Genomic DNA, 22,972 nt, shown 5'->3' with positions numbered 1-22,972 from the left:
TTCAATACCACCGGCAAACTGGATTTAAGGGTATTTTTTAAGGAGACTGATACACATGCATTGCTCCACAAAACTTCCTTCCACCCAACCCATTGTTTCGCAGGAATAGTCAAGTCACAACTTCTACGATTCAAGAGAATCTGCACACAAGCAGCAGACTTTGAAAATGCTTACAAGACTCTGTTCACAGCATTAAGGAAACGTGGATATACAAGAACATTTCTCAGGAAAGCATACAACACGTTCCAGGAAGTGAAAATAAGAAATGAGAAACCCACACTAGCATTAGTAACCACATTTTCCAGCCAAAGTTTATTGGCAAACAGAGCCATCAAAAGAAATTTTGAAAACAGGGGAGGGGACCTCTTACAGAATTTTAACATAATTTCGGCCTACAGGAAAAACAAAAACCTAAAAGACTACTTGGTCCACAGCAAATTGAAACCACGGAACCAGATAACAAGGACAAGGCCTAACTACTTTAGCCCGAAACAAACTGTTAAAAACAGGACAAACAAAAATATAATTAGCCTAAGACAGAACATCACATACAACACCAGAAATTGTGTTTATCTGATTACTTGCCAAGTGTGTGGATTACAGTATGTAGGAGAGACGAGCAGCTCCATAGCAATTAGAATAAGCCAACATAAATATACCATTAATAATGAAAAGGATACCCATTTGTTAATTGTTCAACACTTTATGACACATGGAATTGAGGCTATAAAGGTATACGGTCTGGAATACAATGACCGCTGGACAATTGGACAGAGAAGATTCCATGAAAAATAATGGATTGCAAGACTTAGCACAAAATATCCAGGGGGTTTAAACTTTTAAACTGCCCAACAGAACTGAAACCCTTCATACATTCTCACTAAACTAAACAATGGAGTTGATCACCTACATCAAACCACAGAGTTGAGTGGGAGATCTCATTGTTGAGTTAGTGAGAATATTAATGAAGACACATCGATACCAAGAGCCATCAGCAATTGGGCCATCAACAGGGAGCTCATTGTCTTCCAAAATGGAGGTGTGAACATCAGAACTGTGGATATGCTAACTGGGTTCCAAGCCTGTAACCTTTTAGCACCTATCCCTTAGTTATAAAATATAGTGTAAACACATCTTTAAATGGAATTAAGAAATAGTGGAAATGATTTTAAATCCGAGGGTATGCGGTTACCATAACTCAGAGATTTGACGCCTCTGCCCTGCACAGTCAAATAGAAATCACAAACCCTTAAAAACAGAAATAGTCTATGTAAGTTTAATTACACAGTCAGTGGGGCAAACGCAGCCCCCACCAATATTATTTACGATTCTGTGCCTATCGGTACATAACTCGGACGGCGCTTAGTCGACTAGCAGACCATCGGCCGGTCGTCGCGGGCGGCGCGACTCCTTGGCCTCAAGGTCTGCTGAGTCGGCGCGCCTCCGTCATGGTCCAAAACTATACTTTATTTTAAGTAGAAATCACAAAACCTTAATAAAAGAAATAGTCTATGTAAGTTTAATTAATTGCAAAACATGACACCCCTTATTCAAAATAGATGGCGAATGCATCTTCTCTTCATGGGGCCTACACAGGTAATACCACAAACTACCTCCGAGACCTTTTTGAATTGAATCTCATAGTCAGCAGTCAGTCAGTCAGTCAGTCAGTCAGTCAAGTATTTAATGTTTACTGTGTTGTTTTTCTCATCAGATTTCCATCCTCTCACACTGGACACAAACACAGCACACAGACTCCTCTCTCTGTCTGAGAACAACAGAAAGGTGACACGGGGATATAAGGATCAATCATATCCTGAACATCCTGACAGGTTTGATGGAGACTGGCAGGTTTTGTGTACAGAGGGTCTGACTGGACGCTGTTACTGGGAGGTAGAGTGGAGTGGATTGGTTTCTATAGCAGTGACTTACATAGGGATCAGCAGGAAAGATAGTGGTGTTGACTGTGGGCTTGGATACAATGACAAGTCCTGGAGTCTGGACTGTAGTGATGGTCGTCATGGTAACCGTTACACTGTCAGACATAATAGTAAGGACACTCTCCTCCCTGTCAGTTCCTCTGGCTCCAACAGAGTAGCAGTGCATCTGGACTGGTCTGTTGGGACTCTGTCCTTTTATAAAGGGTCCTCTGACTCACTGATACACCTGTACACCTTCCAGAACACATTCTCTGAACCTCTCTATGCTGGGTTCTGGTTAAACCCCTCCTCCTCAGTGTGTCTGTGTGAGCAGAGATAGAGTCTCTATGTGAGGATGACATCAGGTCACCATGGTTACTCAACATGTTTGAGTGAGTGCAGGTTGTCATGGTTACCACTGTTGCCAGGATACTTTGAGACTAATCTCTCAAGAACAGATTCTGCTCTGCGTTTGAATCTGTCGGCGGGGTTCGTCATATCGCGTACGCACTGGCCTACAAGTGGTCGTGCCTTCAGATCAGCAATCAAATGTAGTGGGCGGGATTTACGTGTCCGCCGATCCTTCCCCACTCGAAACAAACCGAAACTAATTTAACAATAGCGTCCTCGGAGCAGACAAAACCACGGAAAGATATTCACATTTTAACTTGCTCTTTCATCATAGAAACAAGTGGGCTTATAACCAAAACGATCCATGTTCTCTGGAAGAAGTTCTGTGTAGAAATATTGTTAGTGGGAAGGAAAACATAGTCGCACCACCGGAAGTGAAATGCTGAAGGCAGACCAAAACCCCGGTTTCCTTGCGCACGTGTGCTACGTCGACTTCCTCCCAGAGCCAACTGAGATAGTAAAAACAGCAGAGGGCGCTGTTTTTCCTTTTCATTTGGCGATGGGTTCCCAGATTGCTTTGAGACTAGCTGAGTCTGACGTCATGGACTCCATATTTGGGCATGAGTGACTCATCATGACATCACGGTGACATCATCATGATGATGTAATAAGGAGCACAGTGACAGTCACACATTAAAGCTCCTGTAGATTTTGACCTTTGCCCCCTGACCCCCATAAGACAAATTTGTGTTAAAAATGTTACAAATGATATAAAATAATAAAACATGTTTCCTAAAATAGCAGATTTACAAGCTCACAACACATCACATTATGACACATTATGAGCTTGTAGATCTGCTTTTTTCCAATACCAAAGTAATACATGGATAAAGTGGTTACACTGAGTTTGATGCTATTAATGTATATTTAATAATTTAGATTAGGACCCCCTGGAACCCCCTCAAGGACCCCCTGGAACCCCCTTAAGGACCCCCTGGAAGCCCCTCAAGGACCCCCGGGGGCCCCTGGACCCTACTTTGAGAACCAGTCATCTCTAAATCAGTTTAAACACGTTAACCTCTGTATAGGCTATATTATATTTGAAAGTAACAGATCTACAAGCTCACAACGTGTCGCATCATGACATGTTGTGAGCTTGTAGATCTGCTATTTTTTTTTAAAGTCAGATTTTTGGACACAAACATGTTCAAATGGGGGTCCCTGGCACAAATATGTTCAAATGGGGGTCCCTGGCACAGATATGTTCAAATGGGGGTCCCTGGCACAAATATTTTTAAATGGGGGTCCCTGACACAAATGTGTTCAAATGGGGGTCCCTGCCACAAATATGTTCAAATGGGGGTCCCTGGTCAAATCCATATTAATGTCAAACTCTATGGTATAAAATGAGTCATCACCACAGGGAGCTTTAGATCTTAGATTAGATTAGATAGAAGTGAACAAACCTCCACTCCATACATTTATAAATATGTATCATAAATACTGTCCATCAACACTGATGTTGATGATGATGATGATGTAAATATCAGTGTCATATTGTGTCTCTTTTGATACAAACTCCAATTTTATGTAATATTTTATTTTTGATATTTTTACACATGAACCGAGAAAAACTGTATATTTGATCATGTAATTATGACAGTAATAATATTGTTTCTTGTATATATAAACCTTTATACTTTAACCACTTGAACCCCATACACTTTATTGACTGGGGTCCCCCAGGGTTCTGTAATTGGTCCCCTGCTTTTTCCCACCTCTACACCAGATCTCTTTGGTGAAAATAGCAGATCTACAAGCTATCTACTAGCTAAGATCTACATCACAAAGTGACACATTGTGAGCAGTGTTCATTTTGACAGCAAATTATAGTCATATTTTAGTCATTCTGAAATGTTTTAGTTTTAGTCTAGTTTTAGTCGACTAAAATGTATTTTTGAGGGCCATGATGACGTCGTAATGCCTGATTTATACTTGGCTGGTGCCAAAAATAGCCGATCTACAAGCTCACAACGAGCCTGTGACGCGTTGTGAGCTTGTAGATCGGTTATTTTCAGAGTGCATGGACTTGCATGGACAATCACTCTGGATTCAAACATCTACTAAATGTGTTAATGAACTCAAATCAATCATTGTTTATTCATTGATTCATTATTACATCATTGTTTCCTCACTCATTCCATGATTGTGTTTTCATTGAATATGAATGTGATATTATTCTCATTCTTCACATGTTATTGTATGATCATGTGTAGAAGTATGAATAGTTTAATAAATGTATTCTTGACAGTCTGTCGTTGTTCCTGTGTATTGATATTCATAGTGTTGTCATGACAACATGGCCACAGCTCATTGGTCATGTATAATAACTACGTTGGATCCGTCGGAACAAAGGTTATTATTTTTCCATTTCATGAAAAGGCAACACTGCTGATTACCTGCATTACACCTGCAGTAATCTGATTACCTGCATTACACCTGCAGTAATCTGATTACCTGCATTACACCTGCAGTAATCTGATTACCTGCATTACACCTGCAGTAATCTGATTACCTGCATTACACCTGCAGTAATCTGATTACCTGCATTACACCTGCAGTATCCTACCAGGGAGGAAGAGGATGGATATTGTGTGTGTGTGTGTGTGTGTGTGTGTGTGTGTGTGTGTGTGTGTGTGTGTGTGTGTGTGTGTGTGTGTGTGTGTGTGTGTGTGTGTGTGTGTGTGTGTGTGTGTGTGTGTGTGTGTGTGTGTGTGTGTGTGTGTGTGCGTGTGTGCGTGCGTGTGTGTACATAATAATACATTTTATTTGTATTGCACTTTACATTTGAAACAAACCTCAAAGTGCTACAGTACATAATAAAACAAGATAAAGAAAACCATTTGCAAGAATCAAAAGGTATAAAACAAACACACACACACACACACACACACACACACACATTGTTGTGTGAATGGTTTAGCACAAAGGTCTTCAGTGTTTTACAGGCCAAGAACTCCTTATACAGTATGAGAGAGAACCTCCACTACATTTCATAGATTTATACAACACTATCATTGTGTGTTGTGTTGCATTCATGTTAATGTGCATTTTCAGTTAACCTCTTAAATCCCCCATTTTGTTTTTTTTACTGAAAATAGCAGATCTACAAGCTCACAACGCTGCGAGCCGTTGTGAGCTTGTAGATCTGCTATTTTCGGGCTAATGTTCCCCTCAGAATAGGGATGCTAGAGTTCAAGTGTCCAGAATCCATGACTTTTTGATGCTGTTTTTAGGTCAAATGTGTCGCCACAATAAGCATGGCTCTGTGTTAAGGACTGTTGTATCTCCATTCTCCTTGAGGTGTTTGGTTTGATATAAAACCATTACTGCGTAAACATTTATCAACAAACTATTCTACCAACAATGGTTAAACATTGTCCAAATTGTCAAATATTACGGGCAACAATTTTGAAAATAGCCGATCTACAAGCTCACAACGCCTCACAACTGTAGATTGGCTATTTTCACTATGGAACCGAGTTAAACTAAATGTAATGCCTCAATTCCTACAATTCCAAGAGCTTATCAGGGTGGGGGGTCCCCAGCTCAAAGATGATTATTTTGGGGGGTCCCCAGTACAAAGATGATTATTTTGGGGAGTCCCCAGTACAAAGATGATTATTTTGGGGGGTCTCCAGTACAAATAGGATACTTTTGGGGGGTCCCACCCTGAACAGATTGAGAACCACTGCTATAATGGAGCGTCCATCAAGCTGTCTTTTAGCAACTGGAGATGTGAGTCTAGAACAGAGGGTGTGGCTTATGTTTTAGAAACATGTGACATTAATGTGAAATAAAACACAAATGTCACATGTGTGTTTTATTATGCATGTTTCTTTGTGTGTCTTGGAATGAGCAGGAACTTACATTTTAGGAAAAGACCCCTATCCCACATGTCGCCACAAGGGGGCAAATCAGGTGGTTTTAGGAGGTCATGTGACATCTTTCTTCAAGGAAGAGAGAAAGAACAACATCAGTTTGTCCCTGTTTGTTCAGGTAAATGAAGTATTAGAACATGTTCAAAATAAGCTCTGTGATGTAAAACAAAGCTTGTCTTTAGGGTTTTACCAGAAATGTGGTGATTGTGTTTTAGTTTATTGTGTCTTTCTAGTAAGTCAATACAGTATTAACTGTTGTCAGAGCAGAAGTATGGAATAATGTTAATTCATGTTTATGCATAAATAATAAGTTCATGTTGATAAAAACATGTAATAGTGAAGGATATGAAACATTGTCTTCTCCAGATAGACAGACTGTCTATGAGAGCTGAGATAGAACAGTATTTCAGCCTCTTGTTTTGCATTATTTGTCTTTTACAATCTTCCCAGAATGTCATAGTCCACAGAGAACTAGTCAGTGAACGTGGCCCAGACTCCTCAACACATTAAAGCCGGGTAAGCATCTGTGTCATTTTTGGACGGTGTAGCCGCCCCTATAAGTGGGGTTGGGACACCTCATTAGTATTAGTTTCCTGCACTGTGATTGGCCCACTTTCCTGTACTGTGATTGGCTGACTCTATTGGCTGACTCTATTCAGCACTGTGATTGGCTAGCGAGACACATGATGACATTAATAACCTATAAATAGGATTATGCACTTCCAAAAAATTTTTTTTTTGGGAAGTGAGCTTCCATCACTATGATGACCACTGTGATGACCACACCGCCCACTTCACACTGGGTGTTATTTTTACATTACTTTGGCTATTCAAAAATAGCAGATCGACAAGCTCATAGCGCGTCACTTCGTGCCGCGCTATGAACTTGGCTATTTTTTAAAAATCGTGGGATTTTGTGCAAACCCTTTTTTTTTTTGCAAGCGATCATTTTTAACTCCGATCTGTGCTTCTGGGGGTCCCTGGAACAACATATGTTGAAATGAGGGTCCACGGCCAAATACATATCATTTTGGGGGTCCTTGACATGAAAATGTTTTGAGCGTCAATGATATAGAAACAGTTTTTTTTCATAAAACTGTTAGGATTTAGAAGTCATTAGAGGGTCTTAAAGGGTTAACTAACACAAGGACAATATGTTGATAGAATCCTAAAACCATAATATGTTCTACCAAAGGATATTTATATGTAACACAAGTGTCCATATAGAGCCTAACACACACACACACACACACACACACACACACACACACACACACACACACACACACACACACACACACACACACACACACACACACACACACTTTGGCCATTCAAAAATCTCTGGCACAAAATGTTTTTGAGATGGGTGTCCACAGCCTAATAGCCTACATATCATTGTGGGGGTCCTTGACATGAAAAGGTTTGAGAAGTAGCCTACTGCTCTAGACTACATGCTGGATCTGCTTCATGTACAGCCTCAGTGTTTAGGGGAGCCTTAACACTGAGGCTGCCTCAGTGTTTAGGGGAGCCTTAACACTGAGGCAGCCTCAGTGTTTAGGGGAGCCTTAACACTGAGGCAGCCTCAGTGTTTAGGGGAGCCTTAACACTGAGGCAGCCTCAGTCAGTGTTAAGGCTCCCCTAAACACTGAGTCAGCCTCAGTGTTAAGGCTCCCCTAAACACTGAGGCAGCCCCACATGTGTGTTTTATCATGTATGTTTCTTGTATGTTTAAGAGCCTTATTGTGTCTTTGAATGAGCAGTAGGAAAAGACCTATCCCACTTTACACCACAAGGGGGCGACTCCACCTGTGAGAGACACAGGTAGTTCCAGGTGGTCAGGTGACGTCATTCTTCAAGGAAGAGAGAAAGAACAACATCAGTTTGTCCCTGTTTGTTCAGGTAAATAAAGTTTTAGAACATAAAACATGTTCAAAATAAGCTCTGTGATGTAAAACAGAGCTTGTCTTGAGGGTTTGACCAGAAATGTGGTGATTGTGTTTTAGTTTATTGTTTGTAGTTGAATCTAAAGGTCTAAGCAGTCAGATGGATGGCAGCCATTGCTGCTGCAGAAAGAGTTCACATTTAACTATAGCCATACTCATTCAATTCTGAACAGATTCTTAAAATGTAAAATTCTCTATTAGCTGTGAAGGGTCTTCTTTCATGTGTATCAGTCATGATTGTTTTGCCATCAAACAATATCAAGCAAAAAGGAAAAATCGGCGGGTCCTTCTTCTCTCCAGTCCATCCCATCGTGCAGCGCACCTCTCCAAATGGAACGTCCTAATGACCTCTCCAAATGGAACGTCCTAATGACCGCTCCAAATGGAATGGAATGGTCGTCCTAAAACATGCTCGCCCCAGGTCTAATCCGGCGGCCACGTTCTGCGAAAAAAATGGGGCAGTGTGTTTTAGGACGAGTGTTCCGTTTTTGTTGTTTTTTTGCTGTGAGAGGGGGGGGGAAAGCGTGTGGCGTGAGGCGTGTGAAGAGGTTAAATTGTGTGACTCTCACTCTCAAAGGGTGAGATTTGGCAGCAGGCTCCTGCTTGTGACAAGTAATAATCTGTCTCAAATTGGTCCGTGTTCATTGAAGACAGACAGACAGACAGACAGACAGACAGACAGACAGAGGGGGACATGTGTGGACATGTTCTGGGCCACTGGGACACAGTAGAGGAGTGATATCCTGCGTGACACACATACACACACACACACACACACACACACACACACACACACACACACACACACACACACACACACACACACTATCTGCCCGTCTCTCCCTCTCTCTCATCCTGTCTCACTTCCCCTCATTTCACGGTGAACCAGAGACAGCTGTCTGTCTGTCTGTCTGTCTGTCTGCCTGCCTGCCTGTCTGTCTGTCAGGGTGTGTCGTCTAATCGCAATTATCTGAGGTAATCATAGCCCTAGAATGTCTGTGATCTTACATACATTTCAAGTATTCCAAATACACAGTCATAGATCGCTCTCGGAGCCCCACTGTGTAGTGGCGATCTGCGCAGCCATAAAAGTGCTCTAAACTCCGTCTGTACTCACCCAATAATTAATTCCTAAGAGTTGGAGTCATAATTTGTCCTCTAGTTTCATATCCATTTGAAAGTTCTGCCAGAAAACGTGACGGACCGAATGTACCCAAACGGTCCGTCACTCAAGTCGCCCCCCCTAGCTCCCTACAGAAAGTCGTCCGTGTGCAACTCGTGAAAAAGTGGAGATATTTGACTAAACACACGTTTTCTGGCAGAACTTTCAAATGGATATGAAACTAGAGGACAAATTATGACTCCAACTCTTAGGAATTAATTATTGGGTGAGTACAGACGGAGTTTAGAGCACTTTTATGGCCGCGCAGATCGCCACTACACAGTGGGGCTCCGAGAGCGATCTATGACTGTGTATTTGGAATACTTGAAATGTATGTAAGATCACAGACATTCTAGGGCTAAGGTAATCACAGTTATCTTTGCATAATCGTTTCCATGTTGACAGATTTTCACACATTTTCAAATATTTAAAAATAGCAGAAATTGCAGATCTACAAGCTTACAACGTGTCACTTTGTGACGCATTGTAGGCTTGTAGATCTGTTATTTCTGCTTTTTTTAAACATGCATAAAAATGATTAAATCTATATTGTTTTGTATATTTCAGTTATTTGTCATATCTGTCCTGTGGAATTTTTGATTACGAAGCCTAAAAGGCTTCATATGTTCCAATGTTCAATGCCAAACACACAATGAAATCGTTAATCGCAATTATTTGAGTGACAATTAATCGTCAACTTAAATTTGTAATTGTGACAGCCCTAGTGTCACATCTACTGAATACCATTACAGATGTAAAGGGCTGATAGTCAGCCACCTTCTGATCAATTAATGCTGCAACTGACCTAATTATGACCAACATGCACTCTCATGCTTTTGTTAATGTGTTAATTAAATAGTTTTTTCTTGACCACACTGTTAAAAATGCAATTTATATGTTAGCGTGTTATTTAGACAGATGCTATAGGTTCCTGTCTTACCTGTCATCCTATCTTACTGAGTATGTGATGTATGTGTTTATCTAGCTTATTATAAGTCACTCTGGATCAGAGTCTCTGCTAAATGCCTATAGATTGGTCTATAAACCAGATTGAGATTACATGAACAGGAAGGGATTATGTCGGAACATGTTTGTGTTCACGTGCTTATAGTATTTAGTTCTCTCCAGCATAACTCCAAAACACTTTCCCAATTACAATTACAACTTCGGCAACTTACAACTTAATTTGTTCTCAAAGTGGGGTGGTGAGTGCTGCGCTACAGGCTTGTAGATCTGCTATTTTTGAAAAATAAAAACAAGCAACAGAGAGGCCAAGAAGTGATACAAGAAGAGAGGAGTGCCATTCAGTACCAGGCAGTTATCTGTATCTACAAAATAATAATAATAATAGTCCTAATTGACCCTGTATGATGTTACTGCTGTCTTAGTTCAGTGGTTTCTCAAACATGTTTATGTCAAGGACCCCCACATTGATTGTTGGACTATGGAACAGTGAGTTAGTGGCTGTTTCCTCCAGGTCTTTGCCCTCCACATGGACTACAGGAAGTAGTACACCATACAACACCTTAGGGAACAGTGACACCCAGTGGTTAGACCAGGACACAGCAAACCCAGCTGATCAAATTCAAGTGCTCTATATCCATTTGTAGGTATTTGTAATGTGTACGTTAGACACACACACACACACACACACACACACACACACACACACACACACACACACACACACACACACACACACACACACACACACACACACACACACACACACACACACACACACACACACACACACACGCGCACAAACACACGCACAAACACACACACAGGCATAATTTATATTTGGTTGTGCCAAGACAGAGTCTGACAGAGTCCTTAGTAATTAAGCAACACGCTTGTTCTTTCTCTCTCCAGCAGATCTCCAGGCTCCTGGTATGAGGATCATTATAGTAACATGATGTTTCTCTCTCTCTCCAGCAGATCTCCAGGCTCCTGGTATGATGATCATTATAGTAACATGATGTTTCTCTCTCTCCAGCAGATCTCCAGGCTCCTGGTATGAGGATCATTATAGTAACATGATGTCTCTCTCTCTCTCCAGCAGATCTCCAGGCTCCTGGTATGAGGATCATTATAGTAACATGATGTGTCTCTCTCTCTCCAGCAGATCTCCAGGCTCCTGGTATGAGGATCATTATAGTAACATGATGTTTCTCTCTCTCTCCAGCAGATCTCCAGGCTCCTGGTATGAGGATCATTATAGTAACATGATGTTTCTCTCTCTCTCCAGCAGATCTCCAGGCTCCTGGTATGATGATCATTATAGTAACATGATGTTTCTCTCTCTCCAGCAGATCTCCAGGCTCCTGGTATGAGGATCATTATAGTAACATGATGTCTCTCTCTCTCTCCAGCAGATCTCCAGGCTCCTGGTATGAGGATCATTATAGTAACATGATGTCTCTCTCTCTCTCCAGCAGATCTCCAGGCTCCTGGTATGAGGATCATTATAGTAACATGATGTGTCTCTCTCTCTCCAGCAGATCTCCAGGCTCCTGGTATGAGGATCATTATAGTAACATGATGTTTCTCTCTCTCCAGTAGATCTCCAGGCTCAGGCAGCAGCTGCAGCGCAGCAAGCAGGGAGGACGTCACAGTAAGGACAACAAGGAGCGTCTGTCCCCCCTGCAGTACGGACCCCTCACCTACACCACCCTCCCCAACAACAACAACAACAACAACACCACCACCACTAACAACAACAACAACTTCTCCTCCAGTGTGAACCACGTTCAGGTTAGAGTTCTGAAATTCTGGCGAACGCGACCCGACCCGATGTTTTCTGGCCCGGCCCAAAATCTATGCTAATTAGTTGGGCCGATTTTTTTTTTAAATCTGTTACTCACAAAAAAATAATTCCAACGGCCCCTAGCGGCCTAACGGTAAGGCAGTGGATGTGTTGGATGTGTTGGATGCAGCTCAAAGTGAACTTTACTCAGGTAGTTTGTTGCCGTCCGACCTTCCGTATCGAACGGCAAAAAACGGGTGACAATGGCCAAAACACAATCGAAAAAAATCGACGAAGTGGCCATTATCTCTGGAACAGAAGGTCCAATCTGTTCAGTTGGTTGGATGTGTGACTTTGAGGACATTAAGCAATCTTTCGTGTTTTGGGGGCAGGGCTGCAATGCTCACTGGACGGCCTTGCACGTCGTGCCGGAACCTATTTGACCAGGAGCACACGCAGGCACACGCATAGATTTAAAACTACTTTAAATTCACACCTCAACAAAGTTTTCAAAGGCTCCCGACTCACACCTAGCGAATTAACATAGGAATAAGCCTAGATGCATATCAATTGTCCATTGTGTGACTTGCAGTGTAGGTGTTAAGCGACGTGCGCGTCACGTCATTGAAATAGAGTGCAAGAACTAACCAAATGAGCAAATTTGCATGCCTGTTTGGGGGTTTTCGGGCCTAAAAGTATGGTAATTGTTGGGGCCGGGCTGAGCCTCGGGCCGGCCCAGTAGGGCCCAGTTAGGGCCGGGCCTTAATGTTCAGGCCCGTTGAGAACTCTTAGTTCAGGTGAGACATCATCATCTCCCACTAGAGAGTTCTAGAGCAGGTTTTGATCACACATCTGTATCTGATCATTTTAACCACTTAAACCATACATGGGCAACTGGCGGCCCGGGGGCCACATGCGGCCCCCACCTTCACTTAATGTATCATTGATTTCAGCTGTTACAATTCCAAACATGCAAACATGACCCGCTTTAATTACTTCAGTCTATATTAGTAGCTTAATGACTAGTATTACAATTCTTTTTTATGTCCAATGTATTTGTATTTAAGTTCATAAAGTTAACATAAGTATAACTAAATGCATTTGAAAATACAAATGTTACTTTTCAGGATTCCAATTCAAAAATAGCCCCAAAAAAAAGCAGGATTCCAATTCAAAAGTAGTTTGAGCTTGTAGATCGGCTATTTTTGCTACTTTTGTGTGACATAGTATGGCGAAGTACGGCATTAATTTATGAAAAAAGTTAAAATACCCGACAGTATATGCAATGTGGCCCTCTGGAGTGAGTGTGGAAATATAGTGGCCCTCTACATCATCAAAGTTGCATCACCCCTGACTTAAACCCTCTGGTCTTGGTAAAAACGGACGAGATTTGCAACCGTACCTTTCCTCTACACGTACATTTCTTCAAGCATAGTAAAGATCTACAAGCTCACAATGTGTCACACTGTGAGCTTGTAGATCGGCTATTTTTGGCTGTAGATTTTGATTATTTTTGCAAAACATAGATTAACCACTTAAGCCCTATATACATTTCAGCCCTATATACTATTTGAAAATAGCCGATCTATTGTACCAGCTCGCGATGCGACGCATTGTGAGCTTGTAGATCTGCTATTTTCAAACGTGTTTTTTTTAACATTTCATACATTTGAAAACGTGTGAAATGGGACATTCTGCATAATGAATACTTTCTACTTTTGGTACTTTAAGTGCATTTTGATACCAATACTTTTGTACTTTTACTCAAGTACATTTTTTATTTTTGACTTTTACTTGTAACAGAGTACCGTATTTTCCGCACTATAAGGCGCACCGTTAATGCGCCTTATAGTGCGGATGCGCCTTATAACCAGGTGCGCCTAATATATGTATCAATATTGGTTAATTATGGCCCACGCAGCAAAGTGAGCCGCGAACCGCGCGGCAAAGTGAGCCGCGAGCGGCGCACCAAACCGAGCCGCGCCCAAAGCCAGCCGCAAGCCGCGCACCAAACCGAGCCGTGCACCAGACCGAACCGCGATCCGCGCCGCAAAGTGAGCCGCGACCCGCGAGCCGCACACCAAACCGCGAGCCGCGCAGCAAAGTGAGCCGCGGGCCGCGCACCAAACCGACCCGCGAGCCGAAACACCGACGCGCGACACATTGTTTTCAGATCGTTATTTTCGGTGCGACACAAGCGTTGTTGTTCTTTAGTTCCTATCTATCTCTGCTCCTATGAAGTGTACATTATCTTTTTCATATTATTATTATGAACTTTATATTGTAGTTTGTACCCTGTATTCTGAGTTTGTGACTACAACAAGTAGCAAAATAGAATGTACATTAGGACAGTGGTTCTCAACCTGTGGGTCAGGACCCCCAGGGGGGTCCCCACATGATTGGGGGGGGGGGGGGGGGTCCCCAGATGACAGTGAAGTCACAATTTAAGGAATTTTAAGATATTTTTAATACCTCAAGAAAGGAAAGAAAAGAAAAAAGACTATTACTGCATCCAAACTAATCAACAAACTATACTATAAATACGGTCAAAATTGTGAAATAATATAAGAAAGAGGCGATCTACAAGCAAGGCGTTGTGAGCTTGTAGATTAAAAAAAAAACACGACCTTGTAGATCTGCTATTTTGACTATGTATCTGTGGAACTGAGTTAAACTAAATTAAATGCTTCAACTCCTAATTCCAAGCGCTTCTCAGGGTGGGGGGTCCCCAGTTCAAATATGATTATTTTGGGGGGGTCGCTGCCTGAAAGGATTGAGATCCACTGCATTAGGATATAATGTACACAGTCACACACATAGAAGATATGGAGATTGGAGATCAAAGAAAACGATAGAAGGGGGGGGGGGAGACGTGTAATTGGGGACCCATTACATTGAAAACCTAGCAACATCACTGCATTATGGCCACCGTATGTATCAATATTGGTTAATTGTGGCTACCGTAGTCAAGGGGCGTAACAGCAGGGAACCCCGCGAATTCCGCAAATTCCAGTCCCACACCACTTGTGTGTGTATAAACCATTATAACCACGTACAGTATAAACACCCCAAAATGGCACCTGTCAAGAAGAGACACGCTTACGACGCAGAGTTCAAACTCAAGGCTATCAGTCACGCAGAAGAACATGGCAATAGAGCAGCAGCGAGAGAATTCAACGTCAACGAATCAATGGTACGAAAGTGGAGGAAGCAACAAGATAATAATAATAATAATAATAAAACTTTATTTATATAGCACCTCTCAAAACTGGGTTACAAAGTGCTTTACAAAGAAAACAGCAAAAGCAAAAGTACACAAAACAAAAACAATGTAAAGATTAAAAACAATGCAGAAAACAAAGCAGAGATGCACATGAACTTGACTAGGGCTGGGCATTAAAAGCTAATCTATAGAAGTGGGTTTTAAGGAGGGATTTGAACCGGGGGACAGACTCTGTGAGCCTGATCTCTAGGGGCAGGGCATTCCAGAGGGTAGGGGCTCTGAAAGCGAAGGCCATGCGACCTTTTGCATTTAACAGACCCTTTGGAATGGCCAGGAGTGCTTGGTTAGAAGATCTCAGACTACGTGTAGGCACATATGGGGTGAGTAGGTCCAAGATATAGACTGGGGCTAGACCTAGCCTGGCTTTATGAGTAGTGAGTAAAATTTTGTAATTAATTCTAAATTCAACTGGGAGCCAATGGAGGGATGCTAGAATGGGTGTGATATGATCAAATTTTTTTGTACCAGTTAAGAGACGGGCCGCAGCATTTTGAACCAGCTGAAGGCTGTGGATCGATTTTTTGGAGAGGCAGGTGTAGAGAGAATTACAGTAGTCTAACCGCGAGAAGATGAAGGCATGAACAACTTTTTCTAAGTCGGCAATGGACAGGAATGATTTAATTTTTGCTATATTTCTAAGGTGATAGAATGACGATTGAACGACCTTTTTAACGTGCTGTTGGAAGTTGAGGTCTGGGTCAAAGGTGACACCCAGGTTTCTAACTGTGGCTTTGAGGTTTGGAACTAATGGGCCGAGGTTGTTTTCAATCTGGGCTCTGGCGAGGGGGGAGCCGAACACCAGAACCTCAGATTTGTTCTCGTTCAGCTGAAGGAAGTTGTTAGACATCCATTTTCTTATGTCGGTAATGCAGTTATGTAGGGTGGGAAGACTGTCTTTGTTGTCCGGGGTTATTGGTAGATAAAGCTGTGTATCGTCAGCATAGCAATGAAATTGAATATTGTAGGAACGGATTATGTCGCCTAAAGGGAGCATATAGAGGGAAAACAGGATAGGGCCGAGAATTGAGCCCTGGGGGACCCCACAGTGTAAGGGGGCTAGGGATGATGACACTTCCCCAATGGCGACTGAGAAGTGTCTGCCACTTAAATAGGACTTGAACCATCGGAGGGCCACACCAGAGATGCCCACAACAGTCTCCAGGCGGCTAATGAGGACTGCATGGTCGATGGTGTCGAAAGCAGCCGTTAAATCTAGTAGGACGAGGATGGAACAGCTACCCGAGCCGGCAGACAACAGAAGGTCGTTGGATACTTTCAGGAGTGCTGTTTCTGTGCTATGCATGGGGCGAAAACCTGACTGAAATTTCTCGAAAGTGTTATTGCTACTGAGGTGTGTTAGTAATTGGTTAAAAACTATTTTTTCCAGAACCTTAGATAAAAAAGGGAGTTTGGAAATGGGCCTATAGCTGCTCATGGAAGAGGGATCTAAATTTGGTTTCTTTAGGAGAGGAGTGACTATAGCAGTTTTAAAAAAGGCAGGAACAGAGCCGGAGGCTAGGGAGGTGTTAACTAGCGATAAAATGTGGGGACCAACAGAAGGAAGAATCTCCTTCAAAAGTCGGGTAGGAACGATGTCTAGGTTACAGGATGAAGACTTCATGTGGGAGATGGTTGAGAGGAGGGTTTCTATGGATATTAATTCAAAAGAGGGGAAGAGGCCGTTTGTGGGACCATGAGAGTTGGAGATAAGCGCCGGGGGTTGCATGTTGGTCATCTGTGATCTGATTAAATGAATCTTTTCGGTGAAAAAGGTCAAAAATTGCTCACAATGGTCAGGAGAGGATGGCATGTCAAGGTTTTGGGGAGCACCAACAACGCGTTCAATGGTTTTGAACAGGGTCCTGGCATTGAGGTGATTGTTAGAGATGAGGGTGGAGAAATATTTGGCTCTTGCATCCCTAACGGCAATATTATAGTTTCTCATGAGATCTTTGAGTAGCTCGTAAAATACATGTAGTTTGGAGGTTTTCCATTTCCGTTCAATTTTGCGTACCTCTCTTTTAAGGGCTCTTGTTTGTTCGGTTAACCAGGGTGAGATTCTGTTGGGCAATATGGTCCTGGTTTTGAAGGGGGCCACAAGGTCTAAGGTTGCCTGGCAGGTTTTATTGAAATGGGTGAGTTGATCATCGATGGAATGGTAAGGAGCTGGGGCAATTGCAGTGGTATTGAAAACAGTGATAAATTTACTGGCAGTTAAGGGGTTAAGGATGCGAGAGCAGATGGGGATGGGAATTTTCCTGGGAGGAGGAGCAGACACCAAACTAAAAAGAACACTTTTGTGATCGGACAGGCAGAATTCAATAGTTTCTAAATTACATATATTCACGCCAAAGGATAAGACTAAGTCAAGAATGTGACCTTTGTCGTGGGTTGGCCCTGAGGGATGGAGCACAAAGTCAAACGATTCAGTGATATTTAGAAACTCCTTGGCTAGCGGATTATTGGGACAACATACATGGACATTAAAGTCACCAAGAAGTGTTATCCTGCTATGTTTTGTCATGACTATAGATAATAATTCAGAGAATTCTGCGATAAAAGAAACATTAGGTTTTGGAGGACGATATACTGAAATAAACAAAATGGGCTGTTGTTTGTTAATGGAGAATGCTAGGTACTCAAAAGATGAAAATTCACCAAATAGGACGGGGGAACAAATGTAATCGATATTAAAAATTGCGGCTAAACCACCACCAGCACGGCCCGAGAGCCTGGGTTTGTGCAGATAAGAAAAGGCGGGGGGGGAAGCTGCATTGAGAAGACTAAAGTCATCACTTTTCAGCCACGTTTCAGTGAGGATGAGAATATCAATATCATTAGAAATAATAAAATCATTGCAGGTACCTGATTTTAGGTTAAGTGATCTAATGTTTAGCAAGGCAATTTTTATTTGACCAAGAGATGAGGTAGGAACAGGGTCAGTCCTGGTAGGTTGGATTGGAATGAAGATTAAATTAGAGGCTATGGTAGTGCGATTTGAGTGTTGAGAATAATATCTAAAGGAGATTCTAGTGGGAATATGAAAAGTGGTAGGATTCGGGAGTCCACCTGGCCACAAGGGGGCGCTGGCGTGATTATGGGCGAGACAGGTCACTTGCTGGGACCCGGAAGTATTTTGAGTGTTACCGGAAGTAGTCGTAACGGGAATGTAAACAGCAGAAGCGTGGTCAGATGGAGTAAACAGTCAGTGGGGTGGGCGGGGCTGATCATGTGTTTTGAGTAGTGGTTGATTAGTATAGGAGCGGCGTAGGTTGTTAATTTTGGGCAGTGTTTGCTCGGCGGTGGAGCGACGTAGATTATTACGCAGCATCTCACAGCCACGATGGCTCGGATGGAGACCATCGATAGCATAGAAGGAGGGGTGGTCCCAGAACAGAAAAAAGTTATGGATATACCTAACGTTGTAGGTGCAGCAGGCGGACTGTAGCCAATAATGAAGGGCCATCAGTCTGCTGAGAGAAACATCTCCGCGGTTCAGCGTGGGGAGTGGACCGGATATAAACACGGATTTTCCACAACTAATGAGGAGATTAAGGAGGTGAATGAACTGGATCCTACTTTCTTCGGAATAGTGATCGTTTGCTCCAGAGTGGACAATAATTTTCTTTACCGTGGACGGGAGAGACGCCAGGATACTGGGGAGTTTATCAACAATGTGTGCAGTGGTTGCGCCTGGGAAGCAGTGTGTTATTGCATTTGCAAATCGAATGTGCCTCACTATGGAGTCACCAAGATGACCAAGATGACCTGCGCCAAGTAAAGAAGACTAAAAAGAGTTTCCGCGGAAACAAAGCGAGATGGCCACAATTAGAGGACACACTCGAACAGTGGGTTGTTGAACAGAGAGCAGCAAGTAGAAGCGTCTCTACAGTCACACTGCGAATGAAGGCAACAGCGCTAGCACATGACATGGACATCAATGAATTTAGAGGCGGGCCTTCTTGGTGCTTTCGTTTTATGAAAAGACGTAATCTCTCCATCCGCGCACGAACTACTGTCTCGCAGCAACTGCCACAGGATTACCAAGAAAAGCTGGCCTCTTTCCGCACATACTGCAAAGACAAGATCACTGAAAAAAGGATCCGGCCAGAGCACATCTTCAACATGGACGAGGTTCCACTCACCTTTGATATTCCTGTGAACCGCACTGTGGAGAGAACGGGGTCCAGAACGGTGAATGTACGCACGACAGGGAATGAGAAGTCATCCTTCACTGTAGTTCTCGCCTGCCAGGCTAATGGCCAGAAACTTCCACCCATGGTTATTTTCAAGAGAAAGACCTTGCCAAAGGAAAAGTTTCCAGCCGGCGTCCTCATCAAAGTTAACCCGAAGGGATGGATGGATGAAGAAAAGATGAGTGAGTGGCTGAGAGAAATTTACTTAAAGAGACCGGGTGGCTTTTTTCACACAGCGCCGTCCCTATTGATCTACGACTCCATGCGCGCCCATATCACCGATGGTGTCAAAAAACAAGTGAAAAACACTAATTCGGTGCTTGCTGTCATTCCGGGTGGATTGACTAAAGTACTCCAGCCGCTAGATATTGGTGTCAACAGGGCGTTCAAAGCTAGACTGCGAACTGCGTGGGAGCAGTGGATGACAGAAGGCGAACATACGTTCACCAAGACGGGGAGACAGCGCCGGGCGACATACGCCACTATCTGCCAATGGATCGTGGATGCCTGGGCAGATATATCAGTCTCAACGGTGGTCCGAGCTTTCAGGAAGGCAGGAATTGGCACTGTCCTGCCGGACAACAGCAGCGACACCGCCTCGGATGACGACTCTGACGAGATGGAGCCGTTGGATCCTGTACTCGCCCAGCTGTTCAATTCCGATACTGAAGAGGAAGAATTCGAGGGATTTGTTGACGAGTCTGACGAGATGGAGCCGGGCACGTTGGATGCTGTACGTGTACTCGTCCAGCTGTTCAATTCGGATACTGAAGAGGAAGAATTCGAGGGATTCGTTGATGGGGAATGAACTGAAAAAGTGAGCTTTACGTGTTTCTTTTACGTGTTTCTTTTACGTGTTAACTGAACAAGGCTGGGAGTGGGAGATATTGTGAATATGGACATTAACGTTTGAACAACGTTGAGTTATTGTTATATTTTTATTGCTTTGCACTATTTCCAGAGTTACTATATTGTGATTGCACTAACGTTTGATTTACCGTAGCTAGCGGTATCAGACTGTTTCTTTTACCTGTGTGTTTCCATGTGTTTCCCTTACTGAATCAGGGAAAAGTTCCCCTCCATGGATGCACTAACTACGTGATAAAAAGTTGCACTACCTGTTATACCTTGCTGTTGGTAAAAGATAAACTGTGTCGCGAAAATACTACATCACTGACGACACCTTGGGGAAAAATAAAACGGCCGTACTTGGGGAAAAAATAAAACAGAAGTTGTTTGTTTGATTGATTGAAGACTTTATTAGAAGTTTGCATTAGAAAAAAATAACAGTCTCATGACAGCACATATCACTGGTACAAGGTCTACCTTACATGTCTAGGTTCATGTGTGTTGTAAGAACGCTGGTTTGTATTAATTCTGTTAATAAAGTTTGACTGACTGACTTATCTGACTGTTTTCTTTAGCGCAGCTCCATCTAGTGGATGCATAACGCAACCCCAGCCACTACAGTAGCTTCTATTCTATGCGCCTTATAATGCGGTGCGCCCTATATATGAAAATTATTGATTTATTGCAGGTGCGCCTTATATTCAGATGCGCCTTATAGTGCGGAAAATACGGTATTTCTACATTGCAGTATTGATATTGAAACTCATGTTGTCTCTGCTTTACAGCAGGTTTCCATGTCTAAGTCGGCCCAGATGCCGCTGTCCAACATCACGGTGCCAAAGCCCTCCATCTCACGGGTTCCCAGCAGCATGGAGGGCATCAACCACGAGCTGGAGAAGGTCTTCATCAGAGACAACGGGGAGAAGGAGGAGCTGAAGGTGCGTCCGGGGGTCCGGGGGTCCGTACGCTAAACCATATACTGGGAACAAATTAAAGGAATTGCTGGCAAAGGCAGCGGATAACTACAATTACAAGGGAATAATAGTAATTATACATCCAATTTAGATGGCGCTTTTCTCTGTACACCAAGTCACTTTACAAAACAAAACAAACTAAAACAACTTTAACACATTGTGTGCCAGAGGTTTATTAAAATATTATACGTTCAGTGCCAGCATATCTTCCATCCACTTACGTTGATATGTTTCGTGCTGTAGAAGCCCCGACGCGGAAGTGCATGTAAACAAAGCGTGCGTGCGAGACGGCGGAGGGTCCGGACTAACGCCTGGAACAATAATATTTCTAACACGATCCTCCATTGCAGCGTGATCGCCGATCGAAAACGGCTCACTTCCACCACGTTAAAAATAAATTGAGATATTAAGCTTTTAGTCAAGGAGTTAACATTGGAGAGGCCGACCGGAAGGATTTTTGACATGGATCCTCATCCGGCCTCTCCTTCTCAGAGACTCCTTGGATGATCCCAAAGTTTCGTTAGAGCACCCCACGTGGGCCCCACGTATATACAAAAAAATGGGTCAAAAAAGGTCCGGACCGTTTATGGCACCCCCTGCATGGATTCTCAAAAACCGTCCGGACCGTTTTTGGCACACAATGTGTTAATAAGAAAATAACTAGTTAAAAGGGTAAAAACAAAATCATTAAAATTAGAATTAAGTGGGAAATGTGCGTCTGAAGAGGTGGGTTTTGAGGGTGGTTTTAAACAGGGCAAGGGTAGGGTTGGATATCCGACTACGTGAGACTAGCTTTATTATGTAGGTGTTAACACATTCACTTCCAGGTATTCATTAATTAATTAATCCGCCACTGCCAGCGGTTTTACCTTATTTTGAGTCTTTTTGACGATCCACAGATTATTTTTTTCCAACCCGGATGTAAACAAACGATGTCTCCGTGGTGAGACGAGTCTCTCTTCTTTCCACCGGAACAAAAACATTGTAACCACGATCGTCCGTTCTGTTGTTATCGGCAGTTGAATGTGGCTCGTTTTCACCAAAAAACACAGTCTGGGAAAAGAAATCTGAGATACATTTATTTTTATAAATCTGATAATATTGTATTAGACTGTGTGATATTTTTTTTATGATGTAATATTACGTCTTTGGCAGTCAATGTGTTAAACGTACTGACCTCCCCTGACCTCCCCTGTGTGTGTGTGTGTGTGTGTGTGTGTGTGTGTGTGTGTGTGTGTGTGTGTGTGGTGTTCTCCTCTCCGTAGGCCCTGGAGGTCCCAGACGGCCGGCGGGCTCCCTTCCGGCCCCAGCATGGTAGCAGCAGCACACAGAGCGTGGACACACAGACCCCCTCAGCACCGGGACGCTCCAGCAGCTGCTCCAGCCTGTCGCCCTGCCCCTCCCCCGCCTGCCCACAGGGCTCACATGACGGCAGCCCCTACTCCACAGAGGACCTGCTCTACGACCGGGACAAAGGTATAGGATACACCCACATGCACCCAGACACCCAGCCAGCACCCATATTACACCAAGCCAGTGTTGATTTTGACCACAAATTTTGAATACGTTTTAGTCATAATAAAATTCCATTTAGTTTTAGTC

The 22,972-nt window shown here is 43.0% G+C and overlaps 2 protein-coding genes across 3 annotated transcripts in view; both read left to right on the top strand.

The window, feature by feature from the left end:
• LOC308095009 (NACHT, LRR and PYD domains-containing protein 3-like) overlaps positions 1–22,972 on the top strand; it is a 137,375-nt gene that overhangs the window by 43,095 nt on the left and 71,308 nt on the right. Inside the window, exon 14 of one of the 2 annotated variants that reach the window (XM_080441915.1) lies at positions 1,715–4,583. The exons of the other annotated variant lie outside the window; for it this stretch is intronic. Within the exon in view, the coding sequence (XP_080298041.1) occupies positions 1,715–2,259 (545 nt within the window). The 3' untranslated portion in view covers positions 2,260–4,583. Of the gene's footprint in view, positions 1–1,714; positions 4,584–22,972 lie in introns of those variants that run through there. 2 annotated transcript variants of the gene reach the window in all.
• LOC308095025 (glucocorticoid-induced transcript 1 protein-like) overlaps positions 8,071–22,972 on the top strand; it is an 18,495-nt gene continuing 3,593 nt past the window's right edge. Inside the window, exons 1-4 of the mRNA XM_080441940.1 lie at positions 8,071–8,113; positions 11,882–12,076; positions 21,182–21,334; positions 22,636–22,846. Coding sequence (XP_080298066.1) covers positions 21,191–21,334; positions 22,636–22,846 — 355 coding nt within the window. The 5' untranslated portion in view covers positions 8,071–8,113; positions 11,882–12,076; positions 21,182–21,190. The remainder of the gene's footprint in view (positions 8,114–11,881; positions 12,077–21,181; positions 21,335–22,635; positions 22,847–22,972) is intronic.

Source organism: Gymnoscopelus braueri, assembly GCF_963280865.1.
Source record: "Gymnoscopelus braueri genome assembly, chromosome: 11".
In the NCBI taxonomy this organism is placed as follows: domain Eukaryota; kingdom Metazoa; phylum Chordata; class Actinopteri; order Myctophiformes; family Myctophidae; genus Gymnoscopelus; species Gymnoscopelus braueri.
Note: the sequence above shows the minus strand (reverse complement) of the source record. Positions and strands in the feature narration are given on the sequence as shown.